Source organism: Pelodiscus sinensis, chromosome 7, assembly GCF_052426305.1.
Source record: "Pelodiscus sinensis isolate ZL-2025 chromosome 7, ASM5242630v1, whole genome shotgun sequence".
Classification (NCBI taxonomy): Eukaryota; Metazoa; Chordata; order Testudines; family Trionychidae; genus Pelodiscus; species Pelodiscus sinensis.
This window is the reverse complement of record NC_143058.1, coordinates 30,515,165-30,539,881: the sequence shown is the minus strand read 5'-3', so window position 1 is coordinate 30,539,881 and position 24,717 is coordinate 30,515,165. Positions and strand designations below refer to the sequence as shown.

At 41.0% G+C, this 24,717-nt stretch overlaps 2 protein-coding genes across 14 annotated transcripts in view; one reads left to right on the top strand and one right to left on the bottom strand.

Annotated features, from left to right (window-relative positions):
* PRPF40A (pre-mRNA processing factor 40A) overlaps positions 1-11,005 on the top strand; it is a 57,706-nt gene extending 46,701 nt beyond the window's left edge. For all 8 annotated transcript variants that reach the window (XM_075933408.2, XM_075933407.2, XM_075933409.2 and 5 more), the window contains 2 exons: positions 4,853-4,990; positions 7,717-11,005. In XM_075933408.2, coding sequence (XP_075789523.2) covers positions 4,853-4,990; positions 7,717-7,809 — 231 coding nt within the window. In that variant the 3' untranslated portion in view covers positions 7,810-11,005. The remainder of the gene's footprint in view (positions 1-4,852; positions 4,991-7,716) is intronic.
* A 1,003-nt stretch (positions 11,006-12,008) lies between these two features.
* The window catches only part of FMNL2 (formin like 2), a 283,706-nt gene continuing 270,997 nt past the window's right edge, over positions 12,009-24,717 (bottom strand). Inside the window, exons 24-27 of one of the 6 annotated variants that reach the window (XM_006125649.5) lie at positions 21,327-21,425; positions 19,956-20,079; positions 18,203-18,329; positions 12,009-14,161 (exon numbers count right to left, since the gene is read on the bottom strand). In XM_006125649.5, the coding sequence (XP_006125711.1) occupies positions 18,238-18,329; positions 19,956-20,079; positions 21,327-21,425 (315 nt within the window). In that variant the 3' untranslated portion in view covers positions 12,009-14,161; positions 18,203-18,237. Of the gene's footprint in view, positions 14,162-15,901; positions 16,694-18,202; positions 18,330-19,955; positions 20,080-21,326; positions 21,426-24,717 lie in introns of those variants that run through there. The other 5 variants (XM_006125648.5, XM_006125650.5, XM_006125646.5 and 2 more) reach the window with 5 other exon arrangements.

Below are 24,717 nucleotides of genomic sequence, written 5' to 3'. Positions count from 1 at the left end.
TGGGTCCTGAACATTGTACATACGGGCTGTTCTATCCCGTTCCTGGGCCCACCACCTTCAAAACCCCCTACCCTGTCCCGAATAAGGGACACCCTTCACGAACACATCCTATTTCAGGAAGTGGGAGCACTCCTCGAAAAAGGAGCAATAGAAAGGGTTCCCTCGCATCTGCGGGGCAAGGGGTTCTACTCGTGTTATTTTGTCGTCCCAAAACCAAAAGGGGGAGTTTGTCCTATCCTGGACCTTCCATACTTAAACAAGGCGGTGGTAAAACACAAGTTCAGAATGGTGACTTTAGCCTCGGTCATCCCAGTGCTACAAATGGGCGACTGGTACGCGACTCTCGATCTAAAGGACGCCTACTTCCATGTGGCTATCAGGCCCGGTCACGGGAGGTTCCTCCGGTTTATGGTGGGCCGTTATCATTTTCAGTTCACGGTACTCCCCTTGGGTTATGTACTGCACAAAGGGTATTCACAAAACGTATGGCTGTGGTTGCCGCCTTTCTGCGCAATCGAGGGGTACACGCGTTCCCGTACCTCGACGATTGGCTAATCCGAGGTCGCTCGTATGAGCAGGTAGAAGCTCACGTACCACTCATAAGAGCTCTCTTCCTCAGGTTAGGGCTCATGATAAATATCAAGAAGTCATCCCTGACCCCCTCCCAGAGCATAGAGTTTGTGAGAGCCCTCCTCAATGCGAAGGTGGCAAGAGCATTCCTGCCCCACAGCAGGTTCCTCTCCATAGTGGAGCTGATTTCAGAACTAACCCGGTTCCCCATCATGACTCCTCGGGTCTGCTCCAGGCCCCTGGGACATATGGCGGCATGCACTTACACGGTGCGGCATGCCAGGATGAGGATGAGACCTCTGCAGGCGTGGTTGGCGAAGGCCTTCTGCCAGTCCAAGGGTCTATGGGACTCCATAGTCACAGTGCCCCCGGACATTGTGGACTCCCTACTCTGGTGAACCCAGGAATCCGTGGTGCGCAGCGGGGTTCCCTTCAACGTCCCTCCCCCCTCACTGACACTAGTCACCGATGCGTCCGACCTGGGATGGGGTGCACACCTCGGGTGCCACAGAACTCAGGGCTTCTGGTCCCCTTCCGAACAGTCTCTACACATCAACATCCGGCAACTGTGGGCGGTGAGGAGGGCCTGCGAAGCATTTCTGCCGAGGCTCTCCCACCGCTCCATCCTGGTACGTATGGACAACACTGCAGCGGTTTTCTACCTCAACAAGCAGGGTGGGGCGCGTTCGCCACCCCTATGCAAGGAGGCCCTGCATCTATGGCATCTGTGTGTCACCCACAATATCACGCCTCAGGCGGAGTACCTCCCCGGGTGCAAAAACCTACTTGCAGACACACTGAGCAGATCCTTTGGAGCCCATGAGTGGTCGCTCAAGGACTCTGTCCTCAGCCAGGTTTTCCACAGGTTGGGCTATCCCCACCTAGACCTGTTTGCCTCGGCACGCAATGCGAAGTGCAGGAACTACTGTTCCCTGCTGGGGCTGGGGGAATATTCCCTGGGGGGTGCCCTGATGACCGTGTGGCCAAAGGGCATTCTCTATGCTTTTCCCCCATTTCCACTAGTTTCCAGGGTTTTGACCAGAGCAAGAACTTTCAGGTCCTTGATCATCCTCGTGGCCCAGGCAGTTCTGGTTCCCCATCCCAACCTGGTGGACATGCTGACCCAAGACCCTATAGCACTCCCTCCAGTTCGGGATCTGCTAATCCAACCTTAGGACGGGGGTAATGGTTCACCCGGATCTCCGGTCTTCATCTAACGGCCTGGTTTATCCGTGGTTGAACCAACCAGAAAGGGAATATTCCCGACAGGTACAGATGGTGCTCCTTAGCAGCAGGAAGCCCTCTACTAGACAGTAGTACGCTGCCAAGTGGTGGCGCTTCTCGTCTTGGGCATCCTGGAGAGGAGTACAACTGTCCTCGGCCCCTATTCCAACTATTCTCGACTATCTCTTTCAACTCCGTTCTTCTGGCCTGTCCTTTTCCTCTATTAAAGTCCATGTGGCATCTCTCTCCGCCTTCCATGTTGGTATGGCAGGAACCTCTCTTTTTTCTAACCAGGTGGTTAAAAGGTTTCGTACTGGGTTGGAGAAATTGTACCCCTCAGTGAGGGCTCCATACCCTGCCTGGAACCTCAACCTGGTCCTTCACAGGCTCATGTCCCCTCCTTTCGAGCCTCTGGCTACATGCTCATTGAAGCACCTTTCATAGTAGCCATTACATCTGTTAGAAGGGTATCAGAGTTAAGGGCGCTGACTATAGAGCCGCCCTACCTTGTTTTTTCACATAACGTAAGGCTACGGCCTCATCCAACCTTCCTCCCGAAAGTGGTTTCTCCTATCTCAGGAGATTTATTTACTGGTGTTCTTCCCTAAACCTCACGCATCCCCTAAGGAGCGTGTTCTACATTCCCTGGATGCCAAGCGAGCGCTGGCTTTTTATATTGACCGAACCAAGCCCTTCCGTAAATCCCAACAATTGTTCGTTGCATTTGGGGATAAGGGAAATATTTCTACGCAAAGGTTATCCAGATGGGTGGTGTAATGTATAGCAGAGTGTTATCAACTGACTGGTAAAACCCCACCCAGGGTGAAGGCACACTCTACCAGGGCACAGGTGTCCTCAGTAGCCTTTGGTGACCAAGTACCTATCACAGACATTTACAGGGCAGCCACCTGGTCTTCCCTCCACACGTTTGCAACACATTATGCGCTACCTCAACAGGCCAGGGAGGATGCAAGGATGGGCTCTGCAGTCCTCAAATCTGTGATGTAAATATATAGATCTGGTTGTCTTTGTTCTGGGTTGGTGACTTGTCACTGTTTATTGGTTCAAATAAATCTGTTATTCACCTTCCTTTATGACTCTGGTGCTATGACTGTTCCGACCCCTCCTCCTTGGGGTTAGCTTGGTAGTCACCTACTTCGAATGGACATGAGCAACCACTCGAAGAAAAGAACGGTTACTTACCTGTAACTGTTGTTCTTCGAGATGTGTTGCTCATGTCCATTCGACTCCCACCCTACCTCCCCTTCGTCGGAATATCCGGCAAGAAGGAACTGAGGTGGGGCAGCGCCGGCAGGGGTACTTATGCCCCACCATGGCGGGGGCGCCCTGCCGGCGGTACGGGTACCGCTAGGGAAAACGCTCCGGAAGACGTGGTGCACGCAGTGTGCACACTTACTTCGAATGGACATGAGCAACACATCTCGAGGAACAACAGTTACAGGTAAGTAAACGTTCTTTTCTCCAAACACACTCTTTAAAGTAAACCATTTCTCTAATGAAGACCTACCAATTTCACAGCTCTGAAAAATGTGTCACCAATCTGGAAATTAGCCCTCTGCTATAAAATCTCATATCCCCTGCTGCTCCTAACTGCTATTCTGACCGTACTGAGGAGAAGGAAGGGAGTTGTCTTTCCCTGCATGACAGTGATACATCATCACTTGTATGCTGCAGCAGCCCAGGAGCTGGGCTCTGTTTCTGTCTACCTTTCTCACCGCCCTCCAGTGTTCCCTCTAATGTTTCCTGTCCATGTGCAGAATAAATTTTATGATGTGCACCAGGGCATGTGCTGATGGGAACACAAGCTGTCAGCTTTGAGTGCCTGTGGGCTGTCTGCTAATCAGCTGGGCAGCATTTGAATTTTTCCTGGGTAGCCACACAAGTGATAGGGAACACTGTCCCCTCTCCTAACACTTGGCTACTGCCACAGCTCCAGGGTCAGGTGAGGAGCTCAGGTTTTCCTCCTGCAGTGGCTTCTGCTAGCAGGGGGCTTTCACTCCTGGCAGGAAGTTGGCCTCTGGCCCCATTCCCTCCTGCTGTAGATGAGGGCTTCCTCACCTGGGCACATCTGCCCCTGTGCCTCTCCACCCCACGCTCGGGATGTCCATCCTTCATCTGCTCTAGTGAGAGCTTGGGCTTCTCCCCATGGTACTCTCAGTTCATGGTGATCTGGTAGGGGTTTCTGCCCTGGGGCTTCTTTCAGAGATGGGGCTTTAGTGGGTTCAGAAATGGCCATAGGCACCTGCCTTAAACTATCCCAGGCATGGACTGCAAATGAGGAGCCTTATGAGTATGACTTAATCTGACTGCTGCTGAATCACCAGAATTATATTATGTGCTAACTTCCACGGGTGGGCCCAGGGGCCAGTATGAAAGGAATGTTGTTTTAACATTTCAGTTGTATTTATTTAGATTTAAATAATAAAACAATTAATAATTTGGCATAATTAATATTGCCACAACACCAAGTGTGTGCAGACATGACTTCTTCCACAGCTAGCTACAAAGGTGTTGCTGTGCAGTCATTCCAAGAAATATGCCATCACCCCTTTGCAAAAATCGTATTGGATAGATGACTTTTGCATAAATACCTAACTGGTAAAAAATAGTCCAGTAGAGCCTTGTGTGGGTCTTTTGGCACCCACAGGACCCAGTCTCACTGCAGGGCTCTACTCAGTGCTCTTAACATCTAGTGTGACCTAATGTTTGGTAGATATAATTAAAAAGTACAAAAATAGGTTATGTTTTGCTCTGCCAATTTTAGTTGTTGCTATCTTTTGAAATCATTTCTGTATGCATTTGTCTGTATTTGTTTCCTTCTGCCATGTTAATGAAATTTTGCTAGTCAGTTCTAAACAAGAACATGTTAAATAAACCAGTTTGCTTAAACGTAACTTAATAATGGAGCTTTGCAGAGCTCAGTTGTACTGGGATATGTGAACTCACTGTGTACATTACACAAAGTGTTAATAAAATTAATAAAGTTAATATTCTGAAACTAAGTATTTTTTCCCATTTGTTCATTTTATTTTCGTAGGATTCACCAGAATCTGATACTGAACGAGAAAAGGATAAAAAAGAAAAAGAGAGAGAGAATGAAAAGGATAGACCTAGACAAAGATCTGAATCAAAGCACAAATCTCCTCCACCTAAAAAACGCCCTGGAAAAGATTCTGTAAGCTTTCTTGGTTTCTTTTTGTTTGTCTGTGGGTTTGGAGTCTTTTAAATTTTGGCTGAGTACAATATAGTAGCTTACAGATCCACATAAAATATACAACTAATTAAAAAATAGCTTGCTAATGTATGAAATCCTAAGGATTTATTTAGAATGATTTTGGCATATAATAAATAGACTTTAACCGTCCTCAAAGATTTAAAATTGTTAGTGCGTGTTTTGGGAGGTCTGTATAGCTTAGTAATTCTGCACATGATTTTGTGTAAATACCACATTCCTATTTAAAAACTGTATTTTAATGATTATCATCAAAACCAAATCCCAAAAATAAAAGTGAAATACTCTGATTTTTAAGGAAAGTAGCAAAACATTTGAGTTTCGGGGCCATAATCTTTATGGCTCATGTTACAATTATAAACATGCTTAAACACTATTGTTGGGTTTTTTGTCTGGAATAAGAGTAGATTTTTTTTTTGGGGGGGTCCACATTTTTTGGTCAAGGTCCGTGTCTGGGCTCCAGAGAAAATAAAAACATTTAAGTGATTGGTAGAGGGAGAAGATTTTGAAGTCCATTCTAAAGTATTTGGTAATGCGGAGTTAGCCCACCACCTACCCATTGACTAACTTGGTCTAGATCCTGACAAAAATTAGATGGAGCAGTCTTTTGTCTCTGTGGCTAGATAGCAATGGTAGAGCTGCACTAGATCTAGACCACTGGTGGAAGAAAGTGCTAATGGAGCCAAGTTCTATAGTTCTTGGACTTTTCGGAGGCCAATAATGTTGTTGCAAGCTCTTGGAGAGTCTGCATTCTATTTGAAGCCTCCATTCAGATTATATATTCTCCAAATTACAAATTGACTGGATTTTCAAGAGAGATTAAGGGAGTTGGGTAACTTAGTGAGAAATGCTCACAAACTCAACGTTGTTGACTCCTATGAAGAGAGCATCTTACAATACCATCAGTTATGTCCTCCCGCACAACCCATTTTGGCATATAACTCACTTAGCCTTTAAAAATCCCAACCATACATCCTATGGGAAGGAGGATATATTTTATTAGAAGCATGGACCCAAGAGTAGCTAATTGGCCAGCCTTTTTTGCTCAAAATTGCCAATTCTTGTTACTGCTGGTAGACTAATGGCAAAAGCATTCATGTAGATAGTGGTTGTTCTGAGTGAATAATTAATTTTTTTAATTTTGCTGGTCAATTTGGGGAGAGAGGGAAAGGGTATAGATTTCTGGGCAAGCCAATAATTTTTTGGCAAATTAGAATTGTTTTAGGTAACAAAATACTGTGTTTTGACACAATCAAAATTTTTCATTTTCATTGTGTCAATTTTAAAAGGTTTTATTTAATAAAATTAAAATTTTTATAGGAAAAACGTTTTGAACTAAAAATGCTTCTGTTTGGAAAGTGTTTCAGTCAAAAGAATTGAAACTGACATAAATTTGAAGATATTTTATTAGTATTGCCATATTTTTATTTATTTATTTATTTTGGAGAAAACTGTTGCTGAGGTGTAATGCTAAACACCATGGCTACGTCTAGACTGGCATGATTTTCCGCAGATGCTTTTATCAGAAAAGTTTTTCCGTTAAAAGCATTTGCGGAAAAGAGCGTCTAGATTGGCATGAACGCTTTTCCGCAAAAGCACTTTTTGCGGAAAAGTGTCTGTGCCAATCTAGATGCAGTTTTGCACAAGAAAGCTCCAATCACCATTTTTGCGATTGGGGCTTTTTTCGCAAAACAATACTGCGTTCTCTACAGTGGCCCTCTTGTGCGAGGGCTTTTGCCCAAACGGGAGCAGCATAGTATTTCCGCAAGAACACTGACAATCTTACATGAGATCGTCAGTGTTCTTGTGGAAATTCATGCGGCCAGTGTAGACAGCTGGCAAGTTCTGCTTTTGCGAAAAATCTTGCCAGTCAGTCTGCACAACATGGGCTATGTCTAGTCTCAGTACAGGGTTAGACAATATGGTGGTTAAAACACAAGCTTCCCTCTAAAACATTGTCTACTCTAATGCTTTCACAGTTGCTACAAATATTGGTTCTAATGATGAAAAAGTTGACAGATGTAATGTAGACCCTCCTTGGGATGCTTATCTTCTGAGCCTATGTCTAGACTACTAGGCTTTTTTCGGAAGAAGCTTTTTTCGGATGAGATCTTCCGAAAAAACTTCTTCCGAAATACATCGTCCAGACTGAATGGATGCTCTCTCGCATGTAAGCTGTGATTGCTGTGGATGGAATGGCCACCAGGGCACCTGTGCTTTGTCCTTTCCTCTTCTGAAAGAACTCCCTCTTCCTCCTGTCCACACAGTCCTTTTTGCAAAAGAGCTCTTTCGCAAGATGGCTTCTTCCTTGTAGAATGAGGATTACCAGTGCCGGAAAAACCCCTCTGTTCTTTCGATTTTCTTGCAGAAGAACATGAGGAAAGTCCACACTGCAATCAAGTTTTGTTGGAAAAAGTTGTTTTTCTGACAAAACTCTGTAGTGTAGACATACACTGAGAGAATTGCATACAAGTATATTGCACCATGGGATGTACTATTAGAATTCAACAAATGCTTTTATTATATTGCTTCACCTGCCAGTTCCTTTATGGAATTTATTCCCTTGATTTTTCTGGCTATATTTTCTAATAAAAGCCAGAAAAAGATATTGGAACACATGTGGGTAAATTACAGTGTGGTGGTGGTATAATCATTACAATTTTTTGCAGGGTAATTGGGATACATCTGGCAGTGAACTGAGCGAAGGGGAATTAGAAAAACAGAGAAGGACCCTCTTGGAACAACTGGATGAAGATCAATAAGAATATTATTTATACCAAATACATTTACAGTAGGATTTAATAAAAAACTGATGTCTAATTCGGGATATGAGTTCTGATATTCTGAGTTCCATTGTTGAAATAACAGTGGGTTTTAATGATATTGCATAAAGAAATGCATTCAAGTAATACCATTATGGGGCCTGACATGGAATCTAGAAAAACAGGAAATTCAGAGTTGAAGTTCTGTTCTTGACTTGCTAGATAGCATATATATTACATGCATCCTACAGCTCTTTGGAAGGGCACATGATGAATGGAAGCTGTTTCACTTCTGACTCTGGGTCCTGTCTATTCTGGCCAAGAAAAGTATTAGCATCTTTTTGGCAATCCATGTCTTAAGCGCAGTTCTTCCCAGAAAGGAGCTAAACCTGTTTTTACAGGCCAGTGTAGACAAGCTAAAATTCCTTTTTGGAAAAATTAAAAATGTAGTTTCTTGTAGCTTAACTGTCCGCGTGCTTGGGGTTTTTTGTTTGTTTGTTTTTGCTTTTTTTTTTAATTATTTTTTTTGGGCAGACAGAGGGAAATGGAGAAGGAATAATGAATCTGTTTTTTGATTTACAGTAGTACAGAAAAGCATCAGAAACAAAAATTGCTTTTTTGTGCACTATGTTACTGGCCAAATTTATGGTTTTGATAATTGTATTAAACAAAAAATTTGACTTCCTGGCTGAGACTTTCTATGTCAAGTTTCATCTTGGAGTAAATTTTTATGGTAAAGTTTTAAACCCTTGCAGATAGGTGTTTATGATGGATATCTGCTAGGCCCTTCATTACAGTGGCATTAGAGGACACTGCTGTATAATAGCCACCATTTTTATTAAAGTAAAAACTGAGGTAGGTACACACACACACACACACACACTCTAAAAAAATGGTTGAGGGCATTTTTCAGCATTTATCTTCATAAGAAAGTTTAACATAAAATCAGCTTGTAAATTAATTTCAATATGTTGCCTTAAGAACCTGCTGAAGAATGTACCACCAAATTTTAAAAAGCAGTTGCAATATTAATGTTAAAAATCAATGCTGATCTAAACTTTTTTCTTTAAATAAAAAACTAGTATTTTTTAAAAAATCAGCCTTTTTTGGGGTAGCCTCTGACCAATTTTGCTTCAAGGAGAAGTTCTACTTTCCCTATTCAGTGACAAGTATTGACTACTGTGGTACACATTCTGAAACATTTCTGATTTGAATATTTTTGTACATTTTTATCAATTAAATTTTGTCCTCTAGCGTGTACTAGTATTTATTTCTAGTTTTAAATACTCTGTACAGCTGTAACAGAAATAACTGCTATCTATGATTGATGGAATTAAGCAACTTGTTTACTCAATTTTTATTTTGAAGACCATGCAGAGTTTAGCTTCCTTTTCAATATATTAATCCCTTTTATCAACTACATCTGATAAATGTTACCAATACACAAATGCCTAAAAAGCCCAAACATTTAAGATCAATGCCCAGAATTGCAGCATTAACAGAATATTTTCAGTAGGATGGGTGTGTCACACTTTTTAAGGTTGCTCTTTGAAACAAACTTTTCAGTTGAAAGAAAACATTTGTTTAGCGAAATATTTGGTCTACCATGTTAAGAAAGAAATGGCAGCAGATTTTTGTATTTAAGACTATTTGGTAGACACATCCAACATAACAAACAGTAGTCATCCATCACATACCTGTTAATCATTCATTACTGAAGAGGTTTGAGGTAAAGGATTCTAATAAATTGTCTTTTATATCTAGTAAAATGTTTCATGCTGAATATCCAGAAAACTGCAAATGAACTAAAATGCTAGCAATGGGTCTGTTCCATATTTCTGCACCATGCCTAGCAACTCTCCAAAGTGTGGGAAGTTGCAGGTTATTCTGCATGTCAGGAATGGAGCGCTGATCATGGGTCTTTGGGGATATAAAATCAGTTAGATTTTAAATATATATATTTTTTGCTAATCTTGTAAAATTCACTTTCCTGTGTTTGTATTGAAAAAACCCACATCGATAGTGTTAACAATTAGGTTAAATCTGTGCTGAAAAACAAACACAAAATTTGGGGGGTATAGTACATAGTTTATCATGTCAAATATTTTGTTTGACAAAAATGTGAGGAAATATCGAAATTGCAAATTAGTTTAGAAATTTTGATGGGTCATAATGGTTTTGAAAACACATTAGAATTTGTGTAAAATACTTTTATTGCCTAGCATAATTTACACAAAGAAACATGTTTCTAAGTAAATATTACTTTTACAAGGTTTGTCTTTATTTTTTCATTAAAAATAAAAAGATGTAACTGTAAAGTATTCTAATGGAATGTATCTTTTTTGTATTTTGTAATCAGATCTTGCAAAAACCATCCCAGTAGGAAATACATTCTCATTTATATCCATTTTGGCAATGCACAGCTTGTTTTCTGATCTTGGGAAATGAATTCTTTCCATCGTCCACTCCTTCAAAAAAGACTGGTTTTTCAATTGAGGTTTGGTTACAAGATCAGTTTATTCTCTTAAATTTGAGCGTTGCCACATTATGCCATAAATGGAAGGGGGGAAGTGATAATTTAATAATTTAATTACCACCACCATAAATAGTTTGTTTGCCATTTTATTATTTTAGCAGATTAAGTTTTGCTGCAGAAATATTGTTGCATATCTAGTTGCACCTTTTTATTCTTTTGCAGTGCATTTCTTATAATGGAGTTTGCCTAACATTGAAAATCCTTTGGGATGGGAGAATTAAAAAAAAAAAAGTCATAGGGGCAAAATTGTTTAGGAGTTGTAATTTTTTTTTCTTAGCAGGATACTAATTAAATATGTTCACAGGCTATGGATTGCTAGTAAGGGTGCTGAACCTTGGTAAATACAAACCTTATACTCGACGAGCAATTTGAACTGTGCATGAAGGTGCTGAGAAAAGCAAAGTTTCTTTTATATGATGGTGTCTAAAGATGTATTAGTTGTATTGCAATAAGAAATGTTTGTTAATCAAAAGGTGTAGGATATGAAACATTTATCACGGATGTTAGACCAAGGACATAAACATTTAAGGTGTGTTTTCTTTTTACAATACACCTACATTGAAAAGTAGAAGTGTTTATAAAATTAACCATATTGTATAGTGACTGCATTTCCCAGAGTAGTGATGCATCCTTAATAAAATCTCACTTCCTTGCTTTAGAGTACACTTTGTACTAATTGATTTAAAAACAGGTATAAAGCAGTATAACCCCACAGCACAGATGACGTTAACTTGAAATAAGGTATGGAGCTAGGACTTTTATACTAGTTTGTCTAACAAAGTTGTACTGCTTTATAGAGAAGGTATACCAACTAGTCTAAAGACACGTACTGCCTGAGTGGCTCTTTCCTGTTACTTTTCTGTTTGTCATGGCTGGGTTCGCTTGACGATTACCTGTTCTGTTTATAACTTCTGGGGCACCTATCATTTGGCCAATGTCAGAAAGCAGGACATGAGCTAGATGGATCTTTGGTCTGATCCTCTATGGCCATTTATATATATAATGGTTACGTTAAAACCCATAGCATTTGGGATCTTTTATAAGCCAAAGAATATTTGTTTTTTGGAAATTAAAAATGTATTCCCCCTTCATAAAGGAAGATTTTAATGAGTTTTGTGAACTGAGGGGTGTCAGGACATAGGCTGTAAAGCATTTATAATGTTAAATAAATGTGGGTTTACTCAGATATCCTGTGTTTTGAGAGGAAAATACTGTAGAAAGTGTAGAAATACACTCTCCCGTGAAAAGGAACCCTTAGTTTAAAGAGCACACAGAACTTTATCTTTATTCCACGGATTTGATTGGAGAAGATTAGCCAATGTTTTAGGTGCCAAGGTGCCTTGACTCCACCTGAATTTACTATCTCAATGGTTTGGCTGGATAGTTTTCTGTGTGGCTTGGTTATGCAGGTAGTGGTGTGAAGTGTTTCTCTTAAAAATAAAAATACAGAATCATAGAATGAGAGAGTTTAGTTTTAGTGTGGTTCATGAGAGAAGCTGGAATTTGTGATCTTCCCCACCTCGGGTTCTGATAATAAACTGCAGATATTAGTGACAAATGATTTCTGTAACAATTAAGTTCAATCCTACTTGTGATTCATTTGCTAGCAACCTCTTCAAAAGTGCAGTATAAACATACCAAAGAAGAGAAATAGGCATTACCATATAGTAGTGTAAATAGTTTATTTGATCATATGCCATGAAGAGACCAGAAAAGTAACAAGAACTGCTTTTATAAAACACTTCTAATATTGCTAAGAAGCAGGTCTATTACTAGAAAAACAAAGAGAACATGCCAATATTACAGTCCTTGAGTATGATATTATTTGCTGTGTAAGTTATCAGATTTTGAGCGTACGTGTTTTATCTATTTTACTAACAAATGTACTTAAATTATGTTGCCAAATTATTTTTCTTCTATCGATTAAAACTCTTTTGTCACTATCTGTGAAGAAAGAGGCAATCTTGGCATGTTCTCTTTTGCATGTTGAGTACACGTTGCTGTAAATGAGGGAATAGGTGGCAGTTTTAATGTAAACTTTCTGTAAATAGGTAAGCAGAAGTCAGTGTGGTAACTGAGCCCCAAACTATCCACTTAGTTAAATATAAAAAACAAAACTATAAGTTAAAATAACATTCAGATTGTATAGCACAGGCTGATGCATTTTTTTAAACAATATTTACAATATTACCCAGAGGCTAAAGTGGGAATTAAAGAAGTGTAAAAACCATAAAAAACTGCACCAATTTTGTAGCAAAATATCTGTACATTTAAAAACAGATTCATATAACTACACATTATCCAAGGAAAATGGGACCTTCACCAGTGGTTCACATAAAGCACAACATAAAAGAAAGAAAAATTCAGTGGTTAAATACTATACAATAAATTTTACAATTAACATACTGATGCAATGCTACCAGGAATGGTAAGCCACAAGCAAAATGTATCTTCTCTGAAAGTACAGTTTTAGTTATCAGTCCAGTTCTTGAGTTTGGAATAGATCAAGTACCTTGCCATTGTAGGATAAATAAAATTCCATTAAAACAAAGTGATCTGCACCAGTAGTACTGTGTTTATATTTAAATATTTCCAAGCTGAATATAAGGTCATTTTTAAAGTGTAAATTGCAACATGTAAAGTTACTAAGAATTTAGAAACGGGGATGCATTTGAACAACAAAGGTCCTTTTGCATTAAGTAATCAGAACTCGATTGTCACAGGAAAAACATACCTACTTACTGGATTACATCATTGCTCAATGCAGATACAAGTTTAAAGATGGGATATTAAAATCCTTGCAGCAGGGCACAAGATTATTTCACTGAGCTAATAACTGAACAGTAATGGTCCTCAGAAATCCTAATACTGATTAATGAGATGTTAATATCTTAGTGCTAATTAATAAATACACTCTGTTATTCAAAAGCTGCCTCTATCGGAAGAACATACTAAATGAGTCTGATACAACATTCTTTTTATCATGTCTTTGCAATGCATTCATACCCTCAAACTATCCTTCACTGCTTATCCCACAATGCACACTGGCATATAAAAAGCAGAAGCTGAACAAGAAGACTAGTTCGTGTTCATTTGCTATAAACCTTGTGTTCACTAAATTACATCTTAACACATCTAATTTGTATTGGTCAGGGGTTTATGTATGATTGAAAGATACAGTTCATTTTGTAATTACTTCCCCCTTGCATGTGGTAAAGCCCTTAAATATATATAAAAGCTAATAAGTGCAGTTGAAGCTCAAGGTTAATTCTGTAGCAGACAGGACAGGAATGCATTGAAAAGTTTAATCCACAGCAGATTGCATCCAAGTATTACTTATTTACAACCTGTCAGGAAATCAAGAAGGGCCACTGAAGACCAATCACTAAATTTCATGTAACACAAAATTATGTATTTTACATTTTGGTTAAAAATACTGAATAGTGTATTGGTGTAAAAAGATACCCAATCAAATCAAGTCCTATTGCTTTGATTAATTTGAACAGGTATTTCAATTTTAGGCACTTGTTAGCTATGGTTGAGTAGAGAGCCCATCACTTATGTTCCTATGCATTTTCTATGTCTGAGCCCTTTAGAAGGTAATTTTACTGTATTCAAGGCTATAATTAAATGGCAGCACATATAATTCACATGGACAAAGTATCATTCAAGCACACGCTCTACTTTTCACATGCAGATCTCCAGCTCACATGGTTATTTCAGCACCATTTACAGAGCGCAAGTTCTGATCATCAAAGCGTCTCCTAACGCTTCTCCTTACCGCATCGGCTCGTCTGTATGGCTGGTTTCTAAGATCTGCAAAAAAGATATGGAAATAGGAAATCAGAAACAGGTAAACGAAGTGGTATTTATTTAGACAAGAAAAAGTCCTGCTGGCAGCCAATCAAAGCAGCTTGTGTAGAAAGTAAAAGGGCTTTTAACCCCATTGAGAATTAAGCAAATATAATGATTTGTCCTTAATAAACACCAAAAAAGGTAATACTGGTGGTATTCTTGTCATGCTATTAAATTTGTCTGAAATAATTATTCCCATTGGTTGGAGATAACTTTATTTTTAATAAAATCAGGGTGAAACATCAATTTCAATAAACACAACTGAAATACTTTTTTTTTTTTTTTGCTGGTGTGGGGTTTTGGCTTTTTGGGGGGAGCTGTAACCACTAGAATCACTGCAGTTTGGTCAATTTTTTTCTGAAAGTGGCTGGAAGTTGAATAAACTCAAAGTCGGATAAAGTTTTAAATTCTTGCCAAAGGAAGAATGATTTTATGCCTTCTATACATCTGTCTGGGAGAGGGGAGGGTCATGGAAAAAATGGATGTTAGACAATTACTCTATGGTAAAAATTTAAAGGTTCTATTCTGTTTTATTGCTACTAAGCAGCTGAAGATCAAAAAAATACTTTCTATATATGTAGCTGCAGCCACACAATAATGACTTCATGACCAGCTAAACCTCCACCCATTCCCAATGAAATCAGTAATTACAACAGGGATAAATCTGGGCCATAATCTGTCTATCCTGATAACCATTTCTGAAATAGGCTTCTTGGGAATAATGTCTGGGAATATACTGAGAATGTTCAGTATCTCCCTTGATATCCTAATGCAGGGGGAAGTTTCCTGTGCCAGGGAAGAAATGTCAGAGTGGAGCAGCTGAAACTGTTTCCATATCTTAGCACTTATGGCTTTTGTCAGTGTTTTGTTTAAAGGAAACTCCTAGACCCTCCCCCAGCCACATGTTCACTGACAGCAGGGACAGCCATTGTGGGAAACTCAGCTATTGCTACCTGCACACAGATTTGTGCAGCTTCTTGTCTTACTGTTTAGGTGCACTGCACTTTATGCCCCCTGAAGCATGGTGCAGTACCGTCCTGGCAATGGGTCTGGTGTGTGCTGAAGTATACGTCATAGATAACTATTTTGGGCAAAATGGAGGGACCAAACTTTTGCCCCAAATAGAAATGAGGAAAGAGGGCACCAATCATGATAAGCACTCATGATTCTAACACTTTAAATGATCTTAATCTTGCTGTGAGTGCAGAGGGCTGGATTAGATGATCTCTCAAGGTCCAGTTCAGTCCTATGATTCAAACTTTTTTTTATAGTTTGGTGTAGGCCACTTCATTTTATGGCCAGTCTGGTGCTGGGTGTACAGCTCTCTTGCTGACATTTCAAAGAAGCAGTTCAGCAAGGGAGAGGGGACAGGACTTTCACACTCTCAAATGGCAATAAAGAGAGGGGTAGAAGTCCACTATACCTATCAAGAAAGTTCTAGCAGGAGAGACACACCCTACTCAAGGAAAATTCTAAAACCAAAAAGCCTTGTAAACTGTCCCCTATTTTAGTCTCTCTATATCTCTAGGGCTTCAGAAGCAAAATGCAGGACTATGTAGCACTTTAAAGACTAACAAGATGGTTTATTAGATGATGAGCTTTCGTGGGCCAGACCCACTTCCTTGATCTGAGGAAGTGGGTCTGGCCCACGAAAGCTCATCATCTAATAAACCATCTTGTTAGTCTTTAAAGTGCTACATTGTCCTGCATTTTGCTTCAGCTACCTCAGACTAACACGGCTACATTTCTATCACTATTCTAGGGCTTCAGTTATCCCCATCCCCTCCCCAAAGCTTACAGATCCTCATTAGGGAGGAGATCAAGAAACCCAGTCAGGAGTCAATATGCACAGAAGTCAATTACTGTACATGAGCCTCCCATGGGAGTAGTTCATCCTAAAACGGTGGGTAATAAGCCAGACACGGCTCATCAGTGTCTTGATCCACACCACTTCCAACAGCTTCCATTGGCTGGGAATGGCAAACAAAGAATAGGAGCTTTAAACTGGCTGCCCACCAGCAGGGGCGGATGAGAGTGCCGCAGAGGGCCCCCCCCTTTGATACGGCACATGCGCTGTGGCGCTACGGCACATGCGCGGGGCCTCAGAAAGCTGGGATCTGGGGCAGCCGCCCCGCTCGCCCTGCCCTAAATCCACAGCTGCCTGCCAGGGGCTAACCCTGGTGACTGATGGGCCAGTTATTGCCCACCATCGTCCTAGAACATGCTTGATCAAGCCTTATAACACAAGTGTGAAAAATGTGTAAGGGACACTAACATTCTTAATACTTTAGTGTGCCTTATGTCTTTAGTCCCTCACCAGTATTACATTTAGTCATATTTATCAACAATTTGTGTGGCATACAGAGAGAGGAGGAAGCTAAGTAAAAAGTGATGCTTGCCAGCTCTGTGTATCCTCCACCACCGGTGTGCTAGAAGAAATCCTTACCCTCGAGTGAACATTTGGAAATTTAGTGATATTATTCTTCTTTAGGGCTAAACAGAAAAAAACACAAAATGATGGTTAAATAAAAAATGAAATGAAAAAGAAGAGCAACTCAACTCAGTGTTCAAAAATCCCAGGCATATTAGCCAATAGAGCAAGAAGAGGGAATGAGGCCAAAAGTACAAGAGGAGGTTAGAAACAGGAAGGAAAAGACAAGATGGCCACCCTAGTCTCTAAAAATTCCAAGCTGCTTTGAAGATTGGCTCCAGGAAGATAATACAGCTATTAACTTGAAAGAGAGAATAACTATTGAGCTGATTATAACTTGCAATCTTATTAAGAAGCTCTCATAAAATACATTGCAAAAGTAGGAAATGAAACACTGTTGTCTTCTAAGTAACTGGTTCTTAAGCAAAGACAACAGTGTTAACAGATACATGCTATGTTAAACATTATACAGTTTACACCACAAGATGTAAATTTCTCCAGTTACATGCCAAAGTTTCTTAGTAACAATTGTGATTGCTGCATAATTTTGAGAAAAAAATTAAGTTTTCTCCAATTCCTTCCCCCTTCCCCATACTTAGATGTTCTCTTCATCCACTCCTCTGAAGTTGGCTTTGACCAAACAGGAATCTAGCATACACTGTTCCAATGAATTCTAAGACTTCACTTCATACAGCTTTACCATGACTAGACCCAGAAGCCCAAATCTGCAAGCAGTGTTCAGAATGACCATGACATATACAGGGTATGTCCCCAGTTCTCCTCTCGTCTGAGCTGGAATCCATCTGGATTTTTTTCAGCTTTAGAGACAGCCAGTCCTAGCCACCCTCTATACTTTGTTACTATTTGTTCAATAGGCATTTCCAAACATGTTTAAGTTGGCATGGAACTGAAAAATAAATTAAATATGGTTGTGACAGAATGAAACAGGATTTTCTACACTTTATTCCTTACACATGAAGACAAACATGCAAGTGCTGATTAAAATGGTTGGAAAACACCCCAATGCAACCCAGATTATGTATATAATAATCACGAGTAACTATTTTAAGCCAGGAAGCAAGTTCATGAAAGTCCAGTTTAGCTCATGCAAACTGCTAAAGTGTTTCCCAGCAATCTAGTTGACTTATGTAGCATGCATGCAGTAATTTCAAAGAGAAGGCCATTTCTAGAACCCAGAAGAGGTGCCATAGAAAAACCAGGTGAACTGTCATATTAATGATGGCATTTGACCCACTAGCCCTCCACTGCAGAATCTGATTAGCACCAAAGATGCTTTTCTATGTGTAGCATTCTGTGACTTCCACCACCTGCTATTCTATGGCATTTGTCATGCAGCTCAATGGTGGCTTTGAAATGTGAGGACAGCTAAAAGTATTGTGCACAAGGTTGATGGGAGATAATAAAAGACAACTGAAATACAAGAACGTGCAATGACATGATGACATAAAATACAACTCCAAGTAGACACCAGACATTCCTATCCATTTAACATTCACGTGGCCCTGGCCAAGATCCATACAAATGGAGAAATGTCAAAAACCTACAGCAACCTTTTTAAGACCATCAGGTGTGAAAGAGTAATAGTTTAGTAATGGAATTCCTCAGTGAGAACAGGTTCGCAGAAAAACCGAGAGCCACGTTTGGCCGTTCGAGCGGTAAAGGGCACTGTCTTCAACACTGCATGGAAAACAACAGCCAAACAAGACAAACACCACAGTAAGAAGCAAAGATCTGTTGCATTAGTACATTGTTAGTGCTTTGTTAAGAACATCCTGGGATGGTTTTACGTCTTTTGATCAGTTATAAGTCACAATAGGGTGCATTTAGCTGGGTTTCTTTGAGGCCAAAAAATCCAAGTAGGCTCCAATAATCCCCTCTAAATTTCACAGATTTTACTGGTGATAAAAATCTAATCAGGAGAAACATTTGCCATCACTGATTAAGACTATGGATCATTAAGGTCCATTTATTTTGGTCAAGTAAAGCTTTTGTCTGAATCTAAAGAGACACCATCAATTTAAAAATATCACTCATGTCTAATAATTATCTACTTTTGATGTAAGCACTTTGACACCCTTTGCATTTGTTTATCTTCACAGCCTCTCACATGGTCAGTTTCTCCCTTTGAGCAGGTTAAAATATCTATTTTGGATGGAAAAACATGATTTATAGAACTACAGATGACAGTGGAAACTTGGGGAGATGTAGAATGTGTGACAACTGTTAATTCATTATTGAAAATGACTAGATATTACACTGTGTCCTTTCAATAAATGTTGGTGTACACGGTCTGGAAAGCTGTAGTGAAGAAATTCCATCTCTGCACTCAACCAGGACAGAAATGCCTTCAGCTTCCTTTTACACTCTACATAGCAAAATTGCTTCTTTCCCTCTCAGGAAAATCTTGTAAAAAAGATGACAATACAAAATATGGCCCAGGAAATCTATACCAATGTTTTTTCTTCTTCTTAAGCTTTGGTACAAGTGAAATGGATGACTATTAAAATCATTACCCTTTTAAGAATCGCTCCCCCCCACTCCAGAATATGCACCAAAATAAACAACCAGAACATCTCTATTAAAAGGACACCAAACAAAAGAGATTTTAAAAGCAACTTCTCTAAAACAAGGATCTTTAGCTCACAGTATCCTGATTACCTCTGGATACCATTAATAAATTACACTCAGCCACTGCTGTATTCAATTCTGATTTGTGGCAAGTGCAAAGTATTAGTCTACCCAAATTTGAAAGCAGTAAAACCATGACAATTTAGGGTTAGAAATAATTCAAGTATGACCAAATGATTTGTCCTGAACTGCATATTAACATGGGGTAATTCCTGTTAGTAATTTTTAATGAAACTACAAGCTCTTAAGTAATGTTAAATATCAGTCATTCCCATTTGTGGAAACATTTGCAAGGAAAGATTTGTATGGCATGCACGGACAGCCAGGGTACTGAACTTTGCTTAGTACAGTAACTAAGTTTGTCATGACAACATGCTGAAAGAGAAACTTGCAAAATAAGCAAAGGGTATCGAACTACTAATACCTATGCATATGGAAAATGCGCAGAAAGTGGGCATATTAAAGCTAGTTATGGCATCTGGTTTGTTACACACCAGTGGTGAGGATTATCTACCTCATTCACAACACTGGAAATAGCTTTCTAAACATTATTTGAACCATACCTGTTAAGAGGTTTATAAAACTATACAACAGTTTAGGTGAGATCTATATACAGCCATAGTTCGATGATATCCACGAACCAACTACGGGGGCTTGTGAACAAAACTTCATTACCTGTTATAATGTCTTCAATAGCACCATCTTTCCCCTCATACACATGTCTGTTATCCTTGACTTGTCGTCGTCGAAGCTCTGCAATTAGCTCTTGCTGCTGTCTCTTTGTTTTGTGAGAAGGAGACTGAAAGGAAATGAAAGTAAAGATCAGCAAGGAGTGAACCCTAACAGGTTATTGCTGCATTTTTCTTTTCCTTTTCTCGAATGTGTAAGGCACCAAATATTAATACTTGGGTCTCATTCCAGTTTTATAGATAGGGGATCCAAGGCAAAGTGGTTAGATAATTTGTCTAAACTCACAAGGGAAGGCCAAACTGGCATGTTTTCTAGATGCCAAATCTGTCCATTTCCCTTGCTCAATTTCACTCGACCCCTCTTCTACCATTTATTTAACTCTGCAAAGTATTAGGGGATTGAAAGAATGTGCCTTCTCCTTCAGAATCAGGGAAAATAAGACTAGGTAAGGGTACTTGAGAGCTGGCAGAGAAAGAAATGCAGGAAGCAGCAACCAGTCACAATATGGCTTATTTAGGGCTGCAGCTGCTTCTATTTGCTACATTTAAAAGGCCAGCTCACAACAGCATGCTGGGAAAAAGGTCCCTATAAAATGGCTTCCTTTGGCTGGGCCTACTACTGTGATGTTATAGGGGTAATTTCCCTGATGGCACCTCTTTGGTGGGGCCTACCTCCAGGAGGATTTTGTGGAGATATGTTGTATGCCTTCAGAGAAACTGATAGTTTGTAAATAAAAGTGTAAACAGAAGTTCTGGATGCAGAATATAGACAAAGCCTAAGGAAAATGCATTATAAAGCGAAGGCACATAATGGTCTTGGTAGAGGCATGGACTTAAGATGATTGAGAACTTTATTCTTATCTAATTTTTTGGAGCTTGTTACTGCAATGAAGGGCTGGATGAGAAGACAAGAAAAGGGGAACAGTTGTATCAGGGCAATGAGCTTGGAGGATTGTCCCTAAAATATCCATAATGACTGTGTAAATAAAGTATGATGGGTGAAGGTGTGGCTTTGGTATACCAGAGGCCCAAATTTCTCTCTCAGGGCCTGCCGAGATTTGCACATTGGATAAATTCAGGATTATGCACTTTTACTGGCATTTTTCCTGGTTTGAGATTGGCTGGTGAAGATAAAAGCCATTGCCTATTTTTAAACCTTTTCTGGAACAAAATTCAGAAAGAATAAATAAAGAGCATTAGAATTATGAAATGGCAGAAAAGGGCCTACTCTGCTCATCAGAAAGCTGTTTTACTTGTATGTCCTCAAACACCTCGAGAGGGTGGAAAGAATTGTTCCTTACCTTGGAGACAAAATATTCCAGTAATAGTGTCCCAAAGTAAGTCCTCTGTTTCATACCTTTTGGTCCTGTTGCTCCATCAATGCTTCTTGCTCCAGAAGTTTTTCCATTAGTGCTTGTTCCTGCTTCTTTCTGAACTCATTCTCTTCCTCTGCTTGCTGTTCAGACCAAGAAACCACATTAGTGCTGCAAACCATGACCAAATGATGGGACTCCAATGTATTTTTTTTAAACAAGAGAATCATCTCTTATAGTCACTCATTCATTTTTGCAGTAACTATCTCCAATTAAGAGTGGAGGGGACCCACCCTTTCAGGGCACTTCATAGATATTCAGCTGCATGATACACATGAAGGTTAAGGTATAGAATCATAGAAAATTAAGGTTCAAAGAGATCTCAGTCAATCTTCTAGTCCAAACCCCTGTTCAAAACAGGAGCAACCCCAACTAAATCATTCCAGCCAGGACTTCATCAAGCCTGGCCTTAAAACCCTCTTAAGGTTGGCGATTCCACCACTTCCCTTGGTAACCCCTCCCAGTTAAATAGTTTTTCCTAATATCCAACTTAGACCTTCCCCACTGCAACAAGAGCACACTGTTGACACATCCAGCTTCTCAGCTACTGTAATCTCCAGTAGGGATACGAACAGTTAACTGGTAAGTGGTGTGGCACAGTGGGCCAGGCCCAACCAAAAGAGTCCCTGGCTGTGGTGGAGTGTTGCTCCAGCTCAGCTGGCCTCCCACACCCTGCTGTCGGCAAGTGGCACTCCAGTCTGGGTGGCGCAGCACCCACCTGTGGTGCAATGGGCCCATCCTGACCAGAGCAGCCTACCACGCTATGGGTGAGGGGCGCTCTAATCTGGGCCACTACGGGTGATGGGCCCAGCTGGAGCAGTCCACCCACCCCCATTTACCAGTTCACTGATAAATGGGATTTTACATCTCTAAGCCCCAAGTCCTTTTCTGCAGAACTGCTACTTAGCCAATCGGTCCCCACCCTATAGCAGTGCATGGGATTCTTTGTCCTTCTATTCTTGGCTCAATCCTTCAATTTATTTTGGTCACCTATCCCTACCCTACCCTCCAGCATATCTACCGCTCTGCCCCCAACTTAGTGACATCCGTGAACTTGCTGAAAGTACAATCCATCCTATCATCCAGATTACTAATGAAGATGTTGAACAAAACCGACCCCAGGATCAAAAATGTGGGTCACTCTGCTTGATGCCATCTGCCAACTAAACATTGTGCCCTGATCACTATCTGTTGAGCCCAATGATTTAGCCAGCTTTCCATCCACCTTACATCCAATTAATCCAAGCCATACTTCTGTAACTTGCTGGCAAAATACTGTGGGAGACTGTATCAAAAGCTTTGCTAAAGTTCAGATATATCACATCCACTGCTCTCCCCATATCCACAGAGCCAAAATTATCTCACAGAAGGCAGTTAGTTTGGTGAGGCATGGCTTGCCCTTGGTAAAACCATGTTGACTGTTCCTGATCACTTTCCCCTCCTCCAAATGTTTCAAAATGGATTCCTTGTGTTTTCCAGGGGCTGAGGGGAGGTTGATTGGTCTGCTGTTTCCCGGATTCTCCGTCTTTTCTTTTTTTAAAAAAAGCTGGGCACTATATTTGCCTTTTCCAATCCTCTGGGACCTCCCCATATCATTAGGGCTATGTCTAGACTGCAAGCCTCTTTCGAAAGAGAGCGTCTAGACTGCACGTTGAACTTTCGAAAAAGCAGCCTGCTTTTTCGAAAGAAAGCATCCAGTGAGTCTGGATGCTCTCTTTCGAAGAAGCCCTATTTACATTGAAGAACGCCTTCTTTCGAAAGAGGAACTTTCGAAAGAAGGCGTTCTTCCTCGTGAAATGAGGTTTACCGCCATCGAAAGAAAAGCCGCGTTCTTTCGATTTAATTTCGAAAGAACGCGGCTGCAGTCTAGACGCAGGTGAGGTTTTTTCGAAAAAAGGCTACTTTTTTCGAAAAAACCCCTGAGTCTGGACACAGCCTAGGAGTTTACAACAATAATAGCCAATGGTTGAGCATCAGCCAATTGTCTCAGCACCCTTAGACGCATTAGATCTGACCCCATGGACTTGTGCATGTCCAGCTTTTCTAAATAGTCTTTAACCTCTCTTTCACCACTGATGCTGCTCACCTCCTCCCCTGACTAAACTGCCCAGTACTGCAGACTGGGAGCTGATATTGTATGTGAAGACCAAGGCAAAAAAAAAAAAAAAAACAAGCATTAAGTACTAGGGATGTTAGCAAGTAGTCGACTAGCCAATGATCAGATAAGCATAAGTTTATCAGGTAGTCAACTGGAGTATTGACTGCTCGCTTCCCCCACTCCTTTCTTCCTCTATGTGAGGCAGCAAGTGGGGGAACAAGAGCCAGTGCTGGAGGAAGCCAGCTTAAAAGCTAATTCCCCTCAGCACTGTCTCTGCGGTGCTGACTGCCCCCCTACCACTGCCTCTATCAGAGACAGCAGGGGAGTATGGGGGGCAGAGATAGGGGAGGCTGCTGCAAAGGGCCAAGACTCGCCGTGAGCAGAGGCTACAGTAGCAGCCTGTTTGTGGTGAACAGGGCTAGCTGCCGTGAACAGGGGCTGCTGGACTCAGCACAAGCTGGGACCAAGCAGTCCTGGCTCATGCTCGGAGCCAGCCCAAGCTACGGGCTGACTGGGCTACCACCTGGGACGCCCCATTGTAGGGGGCGCCGCGCGGGGCTGCCAGACCAGGTGGGGGCAGGGCCGTGCATGCGCCAGATGCCCAGGGGCCCAGTGCGCCCGGGGGTGGGGCAGTGCATGCGCCGTGCACTTGGGGGCCCGGGAGCACAAATGGCTCAGGCCGGCCCTGCTCTTACTACCTTTACAATGCAGCGCCACAGCAGGGTGGCTCCCAGAGCCAGCATGAGCCAGGACTGTTGAGCCAGCTGGTGACCTGCCCTATTTGCTATTCTTCCTGCACATAAAGATGGTTTGTTCCTACGTCCTCAATAAGGGTTCCTTAAAATATAAGCAGCTCTCTCAATTTCCCTTCTTTCCCCCTCAATTTATCCTCTGAGTGGATCCTACCCAAAGGGAGTCAATGTCTGCTTTTTTGAAGTACAGGGGGTGTGTTCTGTATTCTGCTGCTCTCCTTTCTTTCCATTGTCAGGGTACTGAACTCAACCATCTCATGGCCCAGGTTGCCACCTACTTCTATTTCCCCCTACCAATTCTTCCATATTTATGAGCAGCAGGTCAAGAGGAACATGACCCCAGTTGTTTCCTACAGCACTTGTACAAGGAAGTTGTCCCATATGTCAGAGTGATTGAAGTCCCCCATAAGAATCAGGGCCTGTGATCTGCAGAACTGCTGTTAGTTGTCCGAAGAAAACCTGGTCTGGTGGTTTATAACAGATGCCCACCATGATATCACCCTTGTTGTTCTCGGAGTGGAGCTA